Source organism: Eucyclogobius newberryi, unplaced genomic scaffold (assembly GCF_026437365.1).
Source record: "Eucyclogobius newberryi isolate DKJ021-1_F unplaced genomic scaffold, fEucNew1.0.hap1 SCAF_19, whole genome shotgun sequence".
Classification (NCBI taxonomy): Eukaryota; Metazoa; Chordata; class Actinopteri; order Gobiiformes; family Gobiidae; genus Eucyclogobius; species Eucyclogobius newberryi.
This window is the reverse complement of record NW_027315823.1, coordinates 8,221,735-8,239,041: the sequence shown is the minus strand read 5'-3', so window position 1 is coordinate 8,239,041 and position 17,307 is coordinate 8,221,735. Positions and strand designations below refer to the sequence as shown.

General features: G+C 41.9%; 1 protein-coding gene across 1 annotated transcript in view; it reads right to left on the bottom strand.

The window, feature by feature from the left end:
- The window catches only part of LOC140366282 (receptor-type tyrosine-protein phosphatase gamma-like), a 366,422-nt gene that overhangs the window by 18,633 nt on the left and 330,482 nt on the right, over nt 1-17,307 (bottom strand). The window contains 7 exon segments of the mRNA XM_072452947.1: nt 92-186; nt 2,659-2,697; nt 4,043-4,199; nt 6,840-7,284; nt 8,274-8,323; nt 8,443-8,551; nt 12,235-12,419. Coding sequence (XP_072309048.1) covers nt 92-186; nt 2,659-2,697; nt 4,043-4,199; nt 6,840-7,284; nt 8,274-8,323; nt 8,443-8,551; nt 12,235-12,419 — 1,080 coding nt within the window.

Sequence of the window (17,307 nt, the reverse complement as noted above, 5' to 3'; positions counted from 1 at the left end):
TACTGCTAAACAAGAGTACTAGATGTACTGCGTAGTGTTCGAGGTACCGGTGTGAGGTAACAGAACATGGCTGTGTATTTGGGAGTTGTACCTGGGATAGTGACGGCGGGAGACGCTTCACTCGGCAGGGCTCCGGGGGCCGAGGGGCCGTCCTCCACGTACAGATGGTGAGCCTGGAAGCAGCGTCTGACAAAACACAAGGGTGAATATTTATTTAGGTTCGTTCTTGCATTTCTGTATTAACATTTGTTGACAGAGTTGGAGATATCTGTCCTCCGAATACTCTCCGAATACTGGCTGAGGGTGGGAAATCTGACTAACAGCAATGCGGGTTTCTCTCTAAAAAACACATTGAACAGTACGACTCCTCTGTGTATTTATATATTCAGAACTCCTGAGGGAATGTACTGCACTGGTTGTTTAAATAGACATTGTTTTCTACAGTTTGAGGAAAAAAGTAAACTGTAAAATGTAACTCTACATCGATACCAAGAGAAAATACTCAGGACACAATAATGATAATAACATATACAAATGTGACACTTATTCAAACAAATATCTAGCTTCTGAAACGTGTTTTATCATTGATTATCTGAACATTTACTTTTTGACACTACTACCACCACCACCACCACCACCACTACCACTACTGCTACCACCGCTCCTACAATACCACCACCACCACTACTGCTACCACCGCTCCTACAATACCACCACCACCACTACTGCTACCACCGCTCCTACAATACCACCATCACCACTACTGCTACCACCGCTCCTACAATACCACCACCACCACTACTGCTACCACCGCTCCTACAATACCACCACCACCACTACTGCTACCACCGCTCCTACAATACCACCACCACCACTACTGCTACCACCGCTCCTACAATACCACCACCACCACTACTGCTGCTACCACCGCTCCTACAATACCACCACTACTGCTACTACCACTACTACCACTACCGCTACTGCTACTACCACTACTACAATACCACTACCGCTACTACCACTACTACTGCTACTACCACTACTACAATACCACTACCACTACTGCTACTACCACCACTACTGCTACTACCACTACTACTGCTACTACCACTACTACAATACCACCACCACTACTACTGCTACTACCACTACTACAATACCACCACCACTACTACTGCTACTACCACTACTACAATACCACCACCACTACTACTGCTACCACTACTACAATACCACCACCGCTACTGCTACTACTGCTACTACCGCTCCTACAATACCACCACCACTACTACTGCCTGCTACCACCACTACTACTGCTACTACTACTACTGCTGCTACTACCACCGCTACTACAATACCACCACTACTGCTACTACCACCACTACTACCACTGCTACCACTACCACCGCTACTGCTACTACCGCTACTACAATACCACCGCTACTACAATAATCACTACTGCTACTACCACCACTACTACCGCTACTACCACTGCTACCACTACCACCGCTACTGCTACTACAATACCACCGCTACTGCAATACCACCACTACTACTACCACCACCACCACCACCGCTACTGCTACTACCACTACTACAATACCACCACTACCACCGCTACTACCACCGCTACTACCACCGCTACTACAATACCACCACTACTACCACCGCTACTACTACACCACCGCTACTGCTACTACCACCGCTACTACAATACCACCGGTACCACCACCACCACCACCACCACCACTGTAATTAAAGAAATGTGTCTTTTGGATGACAGAAATCAGCCATAAACTCATTGGATTCAAAGTGAAGCTGTTTCATGGCATCTCGAAGCATGTTTTATTTCCATTGTAGTAAAATGGCATCAAAAAAAAGGCTCAGGAAATAGATGACCTTTTCCCCGTTTTAGTCAGAAAGAGCACAACAAAACTGCGCTGGAATAATCAGTTTCAACCATTGGCGACAAAGGTGAACTCTGTCACGAGACGTCACAGATAATGTTCAGATAAGTGTCTGACGTAAAGCAAACACAGACGATGACAGAGGCACGATAATAAAGAGCAGCACAACAGCTCGTCTAATCATCTTTACTCTCTCTTTCCTGTTTTAAACCAACAGGTGCCTCCTCAAGAGAAAGAGAAAGCTGCTTTAAGAACAGCCTCGACTCTTAAAAAAGAACTGTACGATAGAAACAATCAGAGAATTAATTAATTAGTTGGTTAGTTAGTTTGTATTTGTTATTTGAAAACCACAGTGGAAATAAGGTGGAAATAATGTGCAAAAAGCTCAAAAGTGCACGGGAAAACATAAAAAACAACCACAAAAGCAGAGTGAAATAAACAAACTAAAACGACTCAGTTGCTTAAAAATCCTTTGTAAAATAACAATATCGACAAAAACTGTATATTTCATCAAAAGTATGAATCATTCTCTGCACAATATCACTGCAATGTGCTAAATTACCCAATGTGTTTCTACTTAAACTGCTTGTTGAACTATTGAGCAACGTGTTTACCATTGAGACGCACGTGTGGAAGTCTTAAGCCTTTTCTCCCAGGCTGACACAAACAAACAAACACACAAACAAACAAACAAACAAACAAGCCACCTTCCTCTTGTCTTTTTGAAATGTCATGAGCGCACATGCCATACCTGTACTTGACACAGAGCAGGGAGCACAGCGCGTTCATTCTGCAGAGCGCGAGGGGCACGAGCCACATGCTGCTGATCCCACTGCAGCTCAACTCTCAACTTAGACTCACATGGGGCGTGTGGCAGGAGGGTGGGCGGGGCCAAAAGGGCACGGGGGAGGGGCCACATCCGACACTCAGACGTGACATGTGTGCACGGATGGGATGTTGTGGTGCTGTGTTTAGAGTTTGACTTGAAATGTGGGAGTTTGTACAGTGAATAAATGACAAAAAGGGACAAAATCACATTTTTTTGTGACTTTTTTTGGAGTGTAGGTGTGTGGTTAGCGAAGGAAAAACTGTTATATGTGTTTTATTTTAAGAAAGGGCTTTTGTAACAGTGAAATAAATGAGGCTCAATTAGCAAAATAAAATGGACATTCCAGGGTAAAAATGTTGTTGACTGACAGAAAAACAGGTTGATTACTATGACTGGACTAAAACATATTTCTAAAATGTATTCTGTCAGAAAATACTGAATACCTACATCGTAATGTTCGGATACCAACCAGAGTATTGTATTATTATGAATACTCGGAATATATTTACGTTGAGTTACATTATATAATAAAAACGCAACTTTGGATTACACAAACTTCTCTGTTTGTTGTGCCTTTATTTATCACCATTAATATTGTGATATGTTCGTCGTACTGTGCAGTTTGAAGTTTAAGTTGCGTAATCAAATACATCGACGTGTTGGATTGATTTTAGAAAAGTTACTGTAAAAAGTAAAAAAAAAAAAAAGAAAATGTTAGTATTCTGAATATGTATTTTCGGTACATGTATTTAATTACTTAAAAATGAGTGAAGGTGGAGTCTTATTTTACAGGATTAAACACGCCCCCTGGCAGCCTCCCGCCCCGCCCCCAGGATGAAGTCAGCTGACTGTGGTTAAGGTCCTAATTTGCACTATTGTAACACGCAGCACCTTCTGTGCTGCTGCCACCTGCTGGCCAATGCAGGTACATCCAGGTCTCCAGATCCTCAACCTTACTCCTCGACCTTTGACTCCTCGACCTTTACTTTAACATTTTCGTGTATTTATCTAGTCTGTAAAATGTGTCGCTTTAATGCCAAACAGTTTTATTCGGTTCAAGGTTGTTCTTTTATTGTTTGTCATTCGAACAAACAGCAACAAATAAACAACACAACAAAAATGAAGTTGAAGAAGCAGAAGAAGAGCTGCAATACTAAATGCTAAATGCAATAATAATCAAATACTACTTAAAGTTATTATATTTTACACCTCGTTAGCAGATTATATCAAACTATTGGAAATCAAGCAAAGAATGGAGCAATGGTGAATGAAATATAGGTAAAACTAAAGCGTAATGCCCACGTACCTGCAGTAGCCAAGTGCGGTCAGCAGCAGGACGGTGCACGCGGAGGTGAGAGCGGAGAGGGTCACTAGGGGGAGGGGCCAGTCCACACGGGTCACTTCCAGGTCCAGGTAAACCTCGGACCCTCTCGACCGGCTCAGGACGGTCATTCCACTGGCGCCTTTTGAAACAGGGAGAAAATGGATGTTTAAAGCATTCGTCGTGTTGTAAAAGGCAAATGCAGCTTTGGACAAATGTGAAGGTGCAAGTTATGTATGTGTTTCTCAATCTGTTATACCTGAGGAATATTGGGCCTTCGGAGGACAATCAGATTAAACCAGGTCTAAAATGAGACTTTATTTGGTCCAAACTAGGGCTAAACCAGGCCTAAAATAGGACTTTTCTAGGTTTAAACTAGGGCTAAACCAGGTCTAACATGGGACTTTTCTAGGTCTAAACTAGGGCTAAACCAGGTCTAACATGGGACTTTTCTAGGTCTAAACTAGGGCTAAACCAGGTCTAAAATGGGACTTTTCTAGGTCTAAACTAGGGCTAAACCAGGTCTAAAATGGGACTTTTCTAGGTCTAAACTAGGGCTAAACCAGGTCTAAAATGGGACTTTTCTAGGGCTAAACTAGGGCTAAACCAGGTCTAAAATGGGACTTTTCTAGGTCTAAACTAGGGCTAGAATAAAACTATGCCATTGGTAAAAAGGAGTATCACAGTTTGAGCTAAATCATCACTTTTAAAGAACTATTCACTTCTTTTATCCTCTATCATCCTTAGTTTAAAGTAACACATCCTAGACATGAATACAATGAATAACTATAGACCACCCCTGGATCCAGAGACAGTTTAGCGCGTCCTGTGGGAAAATGAAAATAACGAAACACAATTTGTTACAGCGTGTAGAGGAGCACAATATTATTTGATATATTTTCCCAATATCATTCCAAATCTATTTTCATTAACAAACATTAGAGGGCATTTCAAGTAGAAAATGCCAATGCCAAAGAACCAAGAGTTGCTAGTCAAACGGAAAGGCCAGTGCGAGTTAAATACGCTACAATTGGCATATTGACTCTAGTAAATGAGATTGTAACGTTTTGAGTGCGAATCGGTGTAAAAATGCTTCCATAAAAAAAAGTCCGTTCTACAAGCAGAACAACTCATTCGTAAGTAAACCACTTCTTAAATGAGTTTCCTCCACAGGATGAAGCGCACCTCCTCAGCCGATCCCAATGAAATTTGTCAAACGCGCTCTGACGGGGAGATTGGGGAAGTCGTTTCCGGAGCGCGGTGCTTTCTCTTCATAATGTCTGGGCCTGCGTCTGAAAGCTGCTCAAATTGAATTGCCGTCCCGGGGTATTTGCTGGACTAATGCGGTGCGCCGGGGGCCAGGGGGCCGGGGAGAGCAGAGGCAGCGGGTCGGCTCTTTTTACACCTCCTGTTGAAACCGTGCTGACGCCTAATCATCGAGCTAATTCAGTTACATGACGTCAGAGCTGTTCATAATCACTCGACACAGGCCCGGAGTCAGAACTGTGGAGGTCAGAGGTCGAGACACAAATACGACCCTTTCACCGCACCTTCTTTTTAACGTTTATAGCTTACTTCAGAGGGCGTTAAAAGCTAAATGGATTCTATTGTGTGCATCCAAAGAGCTCTTTTCACGAAAAGGAAGAGCGATTATAGTGTTTTTCAAGTGAGTGATATGGATAATGTTACGTCAATAATAACTGAAGTTGAGATGCCATTAAGGAAGCTGTACATTCATTTAATAAAGCAACAGTTATTTAGCCCCAGTGAAAATTTGATTATTGTGCTCGGTCTTCATCTAATTATGGAGCGTCGGAGAAAAGTGGCTCTGGCCTCTGAATGTTGTAAAAAGGATTATAAACTACTTGATTGCATTATGTAAGTGAGATATACAAGTGGACTGTTGTAAATAGTTCAACATTAACACTTTTAAGACTGTAAAAATCAAGTATGTACAGCACCATTAATACAAAATCATGAGATCACATAATTTCAGAGAGAACTTTGGTAAAGAAAATTGAATTCTGGACAAAAGTTTAGAGAGTGAATGTAAAATGGGGCTAAACTGAGGCTAAACCAGGTCTGAAATGGAACTTTCTACATCTAAAAATGGGAATTTTCCAGATCTAAAATAGGACTTCTCGAGATCTAAACTAGGGCTAAACCAGGTCTAAAATGGGACTTTTCTAGGTCTAAATTAAGACTAAACCAGGTCTAAAATTGGACTGTTGGAGGTCTAAACTAGAGGTCTAAAAAGACATTTTAGCTCGTCCATGTAGCTCTAAAGTCACTGCCTTCAGACATGTAGGAGCAGAACTCACACAAGCTGTTCTTTACTGTCGGCGTATCTGTTTAGTTAAATCCACAGTTGTTTTGTAAATGTGAATAAATTAACTTTACAATTGGTTATATCATACCTAAGGACACATTAATGCCATGTTTATTGGATATTTTACATATTATACCACTTATTGCAACGTGAAAGGCACTGAACAAAATGTAGGAAATGACAAATATAGGTTTGACATGATAAAAAAATGATAATAAATGTTTCAATCAGCTGTGGCCTTTTTTGTCTGACGTTATCTGTGTCTTGGAACAGTATTGAGCATCCTTATGCACTGAAAGTATCACTGCACATCCATTTAAATAGTTGTATATTTGTCACATTTTGTATTTAAATTCTAGTTTTCGTGTTAAAAAAAATAATGCAAAAATACAAAGAAAAGAAAAGGAGATACATTTGAAAAATAGATCATAAATAAGAGAGTGTGTGACTCACCAGAGTGCACGCAGTTTGTTTGGCGGTCTGTGTCCTCGTCCGTGTACTGTTCCTCTGCTCGTTCTCTGGAGCCGTCTGTTTTGTCCCCGTCCTCTTTTGACTTTCTTTTCTTCCTCTTCTTCTCCTCCTCCTCCTCTTCCTCCTCTTCCTCTCCCTTTTCCTCCCCGTCCTCCGTCTCCTCTGCGCTCGCATCTTTGCTTCTCTGCGCTGGCGTCGAGGGCCAAATGGAGCTGGGGAACGAGGAGATGACCCCGCCGCTGAAGCCCAGGCCGGCCAGGAGGGTGCTGGTCAGGACGGACGCCACGGTGGCCTGGCTCCCGCTGGAGGAGGGGCCGATGCCCGTCGCCATGGAGACGAAGGAGAAGGGTATCCCGGAGGAGGTCCAGGTGGAGGAGCCCGAGGAGATGGGCGCCATGTCGGCCGAGGAGGCAGGAGACACCGTGGGCTGCGACGGCAAAGCATTTTTAGTTGGAGTCATTGTATTTAAATGCGGATTTAGCTTCATGGCCAGTAAAAATCTGATCATTTTTTTAAAACTCAGATCTAGAATAATCAGATAACCGATAATTAGATCTGATATGAGCTTTGTGTTACATGCACAAAATAAATCTGACAATGAAAAACACATGAGATACAATGGATTCAAAATAGTTCTTTCAATCTTTAAATAATTATCTTTCATTTTGATGTGTAAAAATCATCAAGAAATCAAATTACACACATCAGATACGTGACATTTTAATAATCTGAACACTCCTGAAATCAGATATAATATATGATATAATATAATATCCTCGTGTGCATGGAAACACACTATTAATACACACACTTTCTCATTCAATGCTTTCTTTATGTTTACCACTTTCTACATTGCAGACACATATATTAAAGTCGTACATTATGAAACAAGTTGCACGGAATGGTGTCGGCGAAGAAACTAAATGTCACATCATTCTAAATAAACCTGTTTTATAAAGATATTTCAGATTCTTCAAAGCAGCCAGCCTTTGCTTTGTCGACAGCGCTGCGAAGCCTCGGCCTTCTCTCAGGATCAAGTCTCTGTCAAGGCTCAAAGCACTGATCAGAACAAAGTGCCGCCAATTTGAAGACTCTTAAATATAAAACATGTTTGGATTTGATTTCCCCCCCAGCGTTCAGAGATAGGTTTGATGCCTTCAGTGAGAAAGTGTGAAAATGAGAAAAAAAACATGAAATAATGATTAAAAGACTATAAAAGAGACACAGAGGGCACACGACTCAACAGTTTCCTGCTTCATGGGCCAGTTTGAAGAGGAGCGATGTTAAATGAGGAAACGTTTGCCTTGTAGTGTATATTTTTAAGCTTTATCATGTTTCAAGAGGCTGGTTACGTGTGATCACAGCCGATATACCGCCCTCTGCTGGAGGAACAGCGGGAGCAAAAACCACACTCACCATTCCCGTCTTCACTATCCTGGTGCCCTCAAAGATCCTGGTGGTGTTGGCTGGAGCGACAAACAAAACAAAACAGACACAATTACACGGGATGATTTACGGGACGACTTAAAACGACATTTGTGCTCGAATGATTCCACATTCAAACGTTTAGTGGCGTGCGTTGTACCCCTGAAGAGCATGCTCTGGCTGAAGTCGCTGCGCATGTCGTTCATACACACGGCCTGGACTCTGAACAGGTAGAGGACGTCCGGAGACACGGGGGACACCACCGCCTCCTGCACACAATAACAACAACAACATGTTACCACAAAATCTAAGACATTTCTGAGGCGTCATAGCATTCAGCATTCATCATTATAGTGTTCTTGAAATGAGCTTCTTGATAGGTATTATATTATTTCATAGCTTTTATTCATTCCTATAAATAAGACACATACATTATTGATTTATTACTTAAAATATTTCTTTATAGACACTTTTTTCAACCATCAAATGATATGTTTTTTTCCCCTATTTGAAGTCGCTACAGCAATTTCAATGGTAAAATAAAAAACCCTCATTCATTTTATTTAGTATGAAACAGGCGTCTACTGAATAAATGAATAAATAACACTATAATAATCTATTTCTGTGTGCAAGGAGCATGCCGACGCGTTTCAATTCATAAATAGCAGCACTTTTTTTTTTACAAACGGTGTCAGGACCTAGAGTCGATGTACTTAATTGACCCGGAGTGGTATGAAGAGTGGTCAGCTCCTTCCACCTGACCGTGGTGCTTGACCAGAGCAGAGTGGTAATAGTTTGCCCTTTGCAGGTTCTTGTCTTCTTTTTCAAGTGTGAGACGAGGATGAGGCGTGAGATTGACGGGTATATCGGAGCAGAATCCACTGTACGACAAAGTACTGCAGTATGCTGAGCCGGAGGAGATATGTACTACGCAAGAGTATTTAGAGAGGAACAAAAAACCCAAAACTTTTTATTGTTTTGCATGATGTCGCCAGTCCAGTCCTCAACACTTCATATTTTATTATATTCTTATTTTATGTTTTGTTAATCGCGCAATATTTTGTTCCAATTTGTTCAAAAAGTAATCATTAAATGTCTCCAATAAAATGGGAAGTTTAATTTATGTTCAACAAGCCCCTCTATAAAATGAGACTTAAGGATAAATACCGTATTTTCCGGACTATAAGTTGCACCTTTTTTCATAGTTTAGGCCGGGGTGCGACTTATACTTATATTTATACTCATATACTTATACTTCGGAGCGACTTATATGTGATATTATTTGTTATTTTCACACTTGCAACTGCATTTCATACTCCAGTGCGACTTATTTATGTATTTTTTTCTTCTCTATTATACATTTTTTGGCTGGTGCGACTTATAGTCCGGAAAATACGGTAATAGAAAGTAATTTTGGGCATTTGGACATAACAGTTTTGGCTTGTATATTGTTTTATATATATTGTACAGTTGTTCGTCTCTATCAGAACAGAACTATAACACATTGTAAATTGGTATGATAATTCAGGCTTAAACTGTTCCACTTTTGCACAAAACCCCGCCGGTCCAAATGAATACTTTCTGAGCTAAAGTAACACCACACCGACTTTATCATGTTAAAAAGTGTCATGAAAGAGCAGGGTAATTATAGGTCTTCACAGCCTCCATTAAACCTGTGACGAATCTTAAATCCCCGCGCGATTCCGAGAGCGTTGGCACGGCGCGCGGCGGAGGTGTGACCGACGGGTGTCAGGGGGCGGCGCCGCGTGAAATGCGGGTGATCGGGTGTGGCGCGGTGTACGAGCTGCACCCGGAACGCCCGCGAGACAGCTTCATTCACAGATATCCACATAACACGACGCTTATATTCCACATATCTCAATTCAGGGGCGACTGCGAATATCTTTCCCTGGATAAGTACATGCTTCTGGTGTGAAGGTAAAGACACAGCCAGGGACCCGCATTTGAAATAAGGACCTCTGTATCTTTGTACGCGGCAAAACTCTAGACTAGATACAATCCTAGAAATGAGAGCTGGCAGTTGTGACCCCGGGGCACGGGCTTCAGCGCCACTACACCTCAAAACACCTCGAAAACACTTTGTACTGTGAAAAAGAGCCTCTATACTGCACCGAGGAGACCAATGGATAATGTCACGCAGTTTTCTGTACCACGTGGCTGTAGTATTGCACTGTATTGTGTATTTAAGTGTTCTAGATAGTATTTTGTGTTCCTGACTTTATAATACTGACTTTATAATACTACCATCAAGGACAGTAATACTGACTTTATAATACTACCATCAAGGACTGGACTGACTTTATAATACTGACTTTATAATACTACCATCAAGGACTGGACTGACTTTATAATACTGACTTTATAATACTGACTTTATAATACTACCATCAAGGACTGGACTGACTTTATAATACTGACTTTATAATACTGACTTTATAATACTACCATCAAGGACTGGACTGACTTTATAATACTGACTTTATAATACTGACTTTATAATACTGACTTTATAATACTACCATCAAGGACTGGACTGACTTTATAATACTGACTTTATAATACTGACTTTATAATACTGACTTTATAATACTACCATCAAGGACTGGACTGACCTTATAATACTGACTTTATAATACTGACTTTATAATACTACCATCAAGGACTGGACTGACTTTATAATACTGACTTTATAATACTGACTTTATAATACTACCATCAAGGACTGGACTGACTTTATAATACTGACTTTATAATACTGACTTTATAATACTACCATCAAGGACTGGACTGACTTTATAATACTGACTTTATAATACTGACTTTATAATACTACCATCAAGGACTGGACTGACCTTATAATACTGACTTTATAATACTGACTTTATAATACTACCATCAAGGACTGGACTGACCTTATGTAACACAAGTCTATCATGTGTCTTTGTATGTAGAGGTTAAGCAAATAGTGACGCTTTTTGCAGTCATTTATACAACATTTACATTCATAAACATGTTTTTCTTTTCCCAGTACGTCCATACAGCTGTTCATTCATTTTAAAGGAGACATGTACTTTTTGGGGATATTTGAATTTATACTATAACAAACACAGATCATTATTTTACATTTTGTTTTGTAAATCACATTATTTTTTCAATACAACTTTGAGTAAATTAAGAGTATGGAAACACCCTTCGAATAGTTTCAAAAGCTCATGAAAGTCAATGGCATTCATCCTGCTTGGCTGTGTAGACATTGTTTACACAAAGTATACACGGCTCATGCACAAGGCGTTCGATTTACAATGCACTTTACAGGCGTGCCTTGCCTAAGGGCACAACTTGGTTAGAGCGAATGGAACCTCTGACCTTCGGGTCGGTGGATAAGACTCTCTCCACTTCTGCTTCTGCGGCCGCCAGTCAAATGAATCCCGTTTGCGCTTGAGAAGTGAGTTACCGTAAAAGTTGGACTATTCGCACCAACAAAATTTACATTACAATACTTTTAGAATTGTATTTATTGGTGTATTTTTCGGAGCTCAAATACATGTTTTAGAGAGTAGGTTTCCGTGTATGGAGAGGGAGTTGGGAGGGAGAATAAAACGTTTTAAATACCGTATTTCCCGGACTATAAATTGCAACGGAGTATAAGTCGCACCAGCCAAAAAATGCATAATAGAGAAGAAAAATACATATGATCCCCATCGTAGTTCTGACCAGGCCCAAACCTGCTGAGCTTTTGGCATCAGACAAGATGTGGCATTTCTAAGACATTATGGATTGTAAATCTTGCCATGGATCAATATGTGTGTGAATATCTCGAGGTGCAAGTAACACACAAATATGACGGACTGTAAAATGAACAACACCTCGCTTGGAAAATTAGCACGTTTTCTTTCTCCGATCGGCTCTTTTTGAACCACTTTGTACCCACCAGTTTGTGGCGGGCGTCGGTGAGGTGCGTCTCCTCGTAGCTGTCGTCGTGGGCGGTCCAGCTGTAGGAAACCAGGAAGTGCAGGATGGGCGGGTGGTAGGTGATCTCCGGGTGGGCCCAGCGCACCACCAGGGCGCTGCCATTCACGTGCTGCACCTTCATGTTGTAGGGGGCGCTGCTACAAACTGCCAGGAAAGATACAAAGAGGAGGAAAATGCCTGAATTGATATTTATAATTTGGTTTTGCTTACATGCAATGAATACAAATTGAAGGAAAAATTGAAGGATGAGGGCGGAACTGAATACCGTATTTTTCGGACAATAAGTAGAGTATGAAATGCGGTTGCAAGTGTGAAAATAACAAATAATATCACATATAAGTCGTTCCAGAGTATAAGTATAAGTATAAATTTAAGTATAAGTCGCACCCCGGCCAAAACTATGAAAAAGGCGCGACTTATAGTCCAGAAAATACTATCTTGTTTGACTTTTGAGGTTAATTCGTTTATATTTGTTTAACATATATTTTTAAATTATTGTTAGTATTTCTTTTTAGCTTTTTTCAAAATACAAAAAGTGCACTTAAAAATCCAGGGTTTATAAAAAATGCATTGGAATTAGTATATATTGGAAACTTCTGGCAAAAGTGAAATATAAAGTCTTTTACATCTCTGTGTATAGTTGACAAGTTGTTAAAACATGAATAATACTGCTCATTATAAGGATTAATTAAGCAAAATGGGTAACACTTTTAAATAAGGTTCGTTAGAAAACACTTGATAAAGCCTTAATAAGCTCTAGGTGTTTGTTAATGCACCTATAAGACATTTATGGATGCGTATTATTCCTGATAAATATGAATAACACATTAACATAAACACGTGGGTGTAAATAAACCGTGTACTAAATGTTTTCAAGAGCCTTTTAAACGTATTTTCAATAACCCAAGAGATAAATGTATGTGAATGTCTCACAAATGGTTATAAACAAATAAATCTTATGCAGAGTTTACTAAGGAATCGTATTTTAAAGCGTTACTGAAAAATGTTCTGTCTCATTCATGTGACATCAGCCTGCAATGACTGTCACGACCACTAGATGTCTCTGTTTGCGCAGCATCTCGGGTTCTCAGCTTCATCACACGTTGCACTGCACTAGACTTAAGATAATTCCCACTTTGAATAATGCAACAGTTTATCTGCAGTCAGCATATTAATAATAGGCCTATTACTAAATCTGCTAAGCGTTTACTCGGTGACCTTCAAGTGTTTATTCTACAGAAATACTTCAGACTCCTCTCAGCGTTCCGACATAAGTGAAGCATTACGTAACCGAGACTGAAATGCCACAGTTAAAGTTGACCAATGTTGAGCAAAATAAAATCAATGAATCCCGACGTCTGTGATACACGGTTAGCATGTTTTATGTCTTTAACCGTCAGCCACTCACTTTTGTTGAGCTAAAGGGCTGAACCAGGTCTAAAATGGGACTTTTCTAGATCTAAACTAGGGTTAAATCAGGTCTAAAATGGGACTTTTCTAGATCTAAAATGGGACTTTTCTAGATCTAAAATGGGACTTTTCTGGGTCTAAACTAAGGCTAAACCAGGTCTAAAATGGGACTAAAATGGGAGCTCTTTTGCTTGAGGGATTGAGCACTCTATGAACTTTTAAAGATACTAAAATAACACAAAGACAATCTATTTAATAAGACAAAAACATGTACTATCGACTGCTGTGATGGGGAATAGCACTAGTTCAGTGACAAGTTTGTGTGTGGCGTTCTGAACTGCAGCGGGAGCAGAGCATTAGCATAACCAACACGGCACACAATGATTATTCTAAACAGTGCATTAGATTATGCAAATGCCGCAGATGATTCCATGATGAGCACAGGTTCATTGAGATTAGGGCTCACATGCCTGTACCCGAACCAAATTGATTAGCGCGCTCATAAAGTAGAGGCGGAGTCGCTCGGATGTGTGGCCGGGCATTACTGAAACCATTAGTCTCTCGCACACGCGCGGGCGGCGTGGAGGCAACCGACGACCTCTGCTCAGACGGGCCATATTTAACACATTAAATCAGGCTGGGCCCAGTCAGCCGTGCCCTGTCTGACACCGGGGGGTCTCCACATGAATATACAAGAAGATCACATCAGCATATACATTTCAATGCAAATTAATGCCATCCGTAATTGGTAAAAAGGCAAGTGTGCGGTGCTTTTTCATGAGTGTTAAATAGCTAGCTTTTGTTAGCAAATTACAATGCTGAAGCCTAGATTTAGTACACTTTTTATCATGTTGAAAAAAGAGGTGTTAACTAACAATTAACAAATTAACAAATTAAGTATCAAATCTATTCCGATATAAACATAGTATGTAGAACTGTATATATACACGGCGAACTATACATTAGTCAGGGCTGCAGCTAAAATCTGGAACAGTCTTACTGAAAATGCCATGTTGAGTAAGAATTGCTTTACTCAGAATGAAATCACAAGCTCGTATAAAGGCAGTACAATTGTAACAGCCTTCTATTGTTATCGTTTGCTTTGCTTAAGCCGTATACGCCATGTGTGTGCCTCCATGTTTGTGTGCCCACGTGTGCGTGCCCATGTTTGTGTGCCCACGTGTGCGTGCCCATGTTTGTGTGCCCACGTGTGCGTGCCCATGTTTGTGTGCCCATGTTTGTGTGCCTCCATGTGTGTGTGCCTCCATGTTTGTGTGCCCATGTTTTTGTGCCTCCATGTTTGTGTGCTCATGTTTGTGTGCCTCCATGTTTGTGTGCCTTCATGTGTGAGTGCCTCCATGTGTGTGTGCCCATGTTTGTGTGCCCATGTTCGTGTGCCTCCATGTTCGTATGCCCATGTTTGTGTGCCTCCATGTTTGTGTGCTCATGTTTGTGTGCCTCCATGTTCGTGTGCCTCCATGTTCGTGTGCCCATGTTTTTGTGCCTCCATGTTTGTGTGCTCATGTTTGTGTGCCTCCATGTTCGTGTGCCTCCATGTTCGTGTGCCCATGTTTGTGCCCATGTTTGTGTGCCTCCATGTTTTTGTGCCTCCATGTTCGTATGCCTCCATGTTCGTGTGCCTCCATGTTCTTGTGCCTCATGTTCGCGTGCCTCCATGTTCGCGCGCCTCCATGTTCGTGTGCCTCCATGTTCGTGTGCCTCCATGTTCGCGTGCCTCCATGTTCATGTGCCTCCATGTTCGCGTGCCTCCATGTTCGCGTGCCTCCATGTTCGTGCGCCTCCATGCATGTTCGTGTGCCTCCATGTTCGCGTGCCTCCATGTTCATGTGCCTCCATGTTCGTGTGCCTCGATGTTCGCGCGCCTCCATGTTCATGTGCCTCCATGTTCGTGTGCCTCCATGTTCGCGTGCCTCCATGTTCATGTGCCTCCATGTTCGTGTGCTTCCATGTTCGTGGGGCTCCATGTTGGCGCGCCTCCATGTTCGTGCGCCTCCATGTTCGCGTGCCTCCATGTTTGTGCGCCTCCATGCATGTTCGTGTGCCTCCATGTTCGCGTGCCTCCATGTTCGCGTGCCTCCATGTTCGCGTGCCTCCATGTTCGCGTGCCTCCATGTTCGCGTGCCTCCATGTTCGCGTGCCTCCATGTTCGCGCGCCTCCATGTTCACGCGCCTCCATGTTCGTGTGCCTCCATGTTCGCGTGCCTCCATGTTCGCGCGCCTCCATGTTCGCGCGCCTCCATGTTCACGCGCCTCCATGTTCGTGCGCTTCCATGTTCGTGCGCCTCCATGTTCGCGCGCCTCCATGTTCGCGCGCCTCCATGTTCGCACGCCTCCATGTTCGCGTGCCTCCATGTTTGCGTGCCTCCATGTTTGTGTGCCCATGTGCCTCCATGAAACTGCCCAGTCCCTGAACACAAAGCTCTGTGATGAAGAGATTCTCTTACAGCTTCCATCAGAGATAAGCGGCCCTCGCTCCGCTCACACACAGGAGGCATGTGTGGTGGCAGAGAGTGATGGAGTCGGGGGTCCGGTCAGGGGCCCGGGCGGGCGGGGGGGGGGCACACACAGGTGGAAGTGCTCTGCTCTCATACGTCTCCGAGAGGCCATTTGGCGGAGGAAAGGACATGTTTGGCCCCACGGCGTGTTGACCACAGTTGATGGATGAGCGGGCCTTAATTGTGGGGTGGGCTGTGGGCTCGGGCCGAACAGGACTCTGGAGCATCTGATGGGAGCTGCAGAGGCTCTGAGCACTATCTTTGGCAAAGTACAACTACCAGGGGTGGAGGACACACAGCCCGGAACCTGTGCTTATTGATCATGTTTCCTCACATTCTGTTCCAGTGTTTTATTTCACTTCTTATTGCACTACATAACTTTATATTCTTTGTATGTACATGTCATGCCTATTTCTAACCTTATTTTAACTTTACTTACCTTTTTTTTTTTTATATCTGGTGGCTGTTTTGTATTCATTGTTCAATGTTTTGTTGTTTGTGTTGCACCGGATCACCAGGACAAGTTCCTATGTTTGTGAATTTTGTTCATTGACAATAAACCTTATTCTGCTTCTGATTCTGATTTGCTTATAGCTACGGCACGCTTCTTTTAAAAGAGACATATTGTGGTTTATTTAAGGTACTTAGAATTGAATCATAATAGAAGTAGATCATCATTTTACATTTTTTTGTTCATTGCATTGTAAACTGCAATATTGATCTAAAAAATGGGTTGGCTTAGAAACAGGTCTATTGACTTCCTGTTGAAAGAATTTAAGCCACACCCCTTCATAGTGACATCCGAGCAGCAGCATTTATGTGTTTTTATATTCAGAAACGTGACCACAAGACATTTTAGAGCCCTACATACATATATCACTCGGAACTAAGTGGAACTAAGTACAAGGATGTGGGCGGAGATAGGGGGTGGGTGAAACAGGAACGATTATAATTACTCAAACATGCAGACTTCAATCAAAATACAACTTTGGGCAAACTAATGGTGAGGAAACACTGTTGTAACACGGTTCAACGCTCATTGAAGTGGATTTAGCATACTATGTCCTCTTTAAAATAACGTGTACTAATGTAGCCAAACAGGGTGT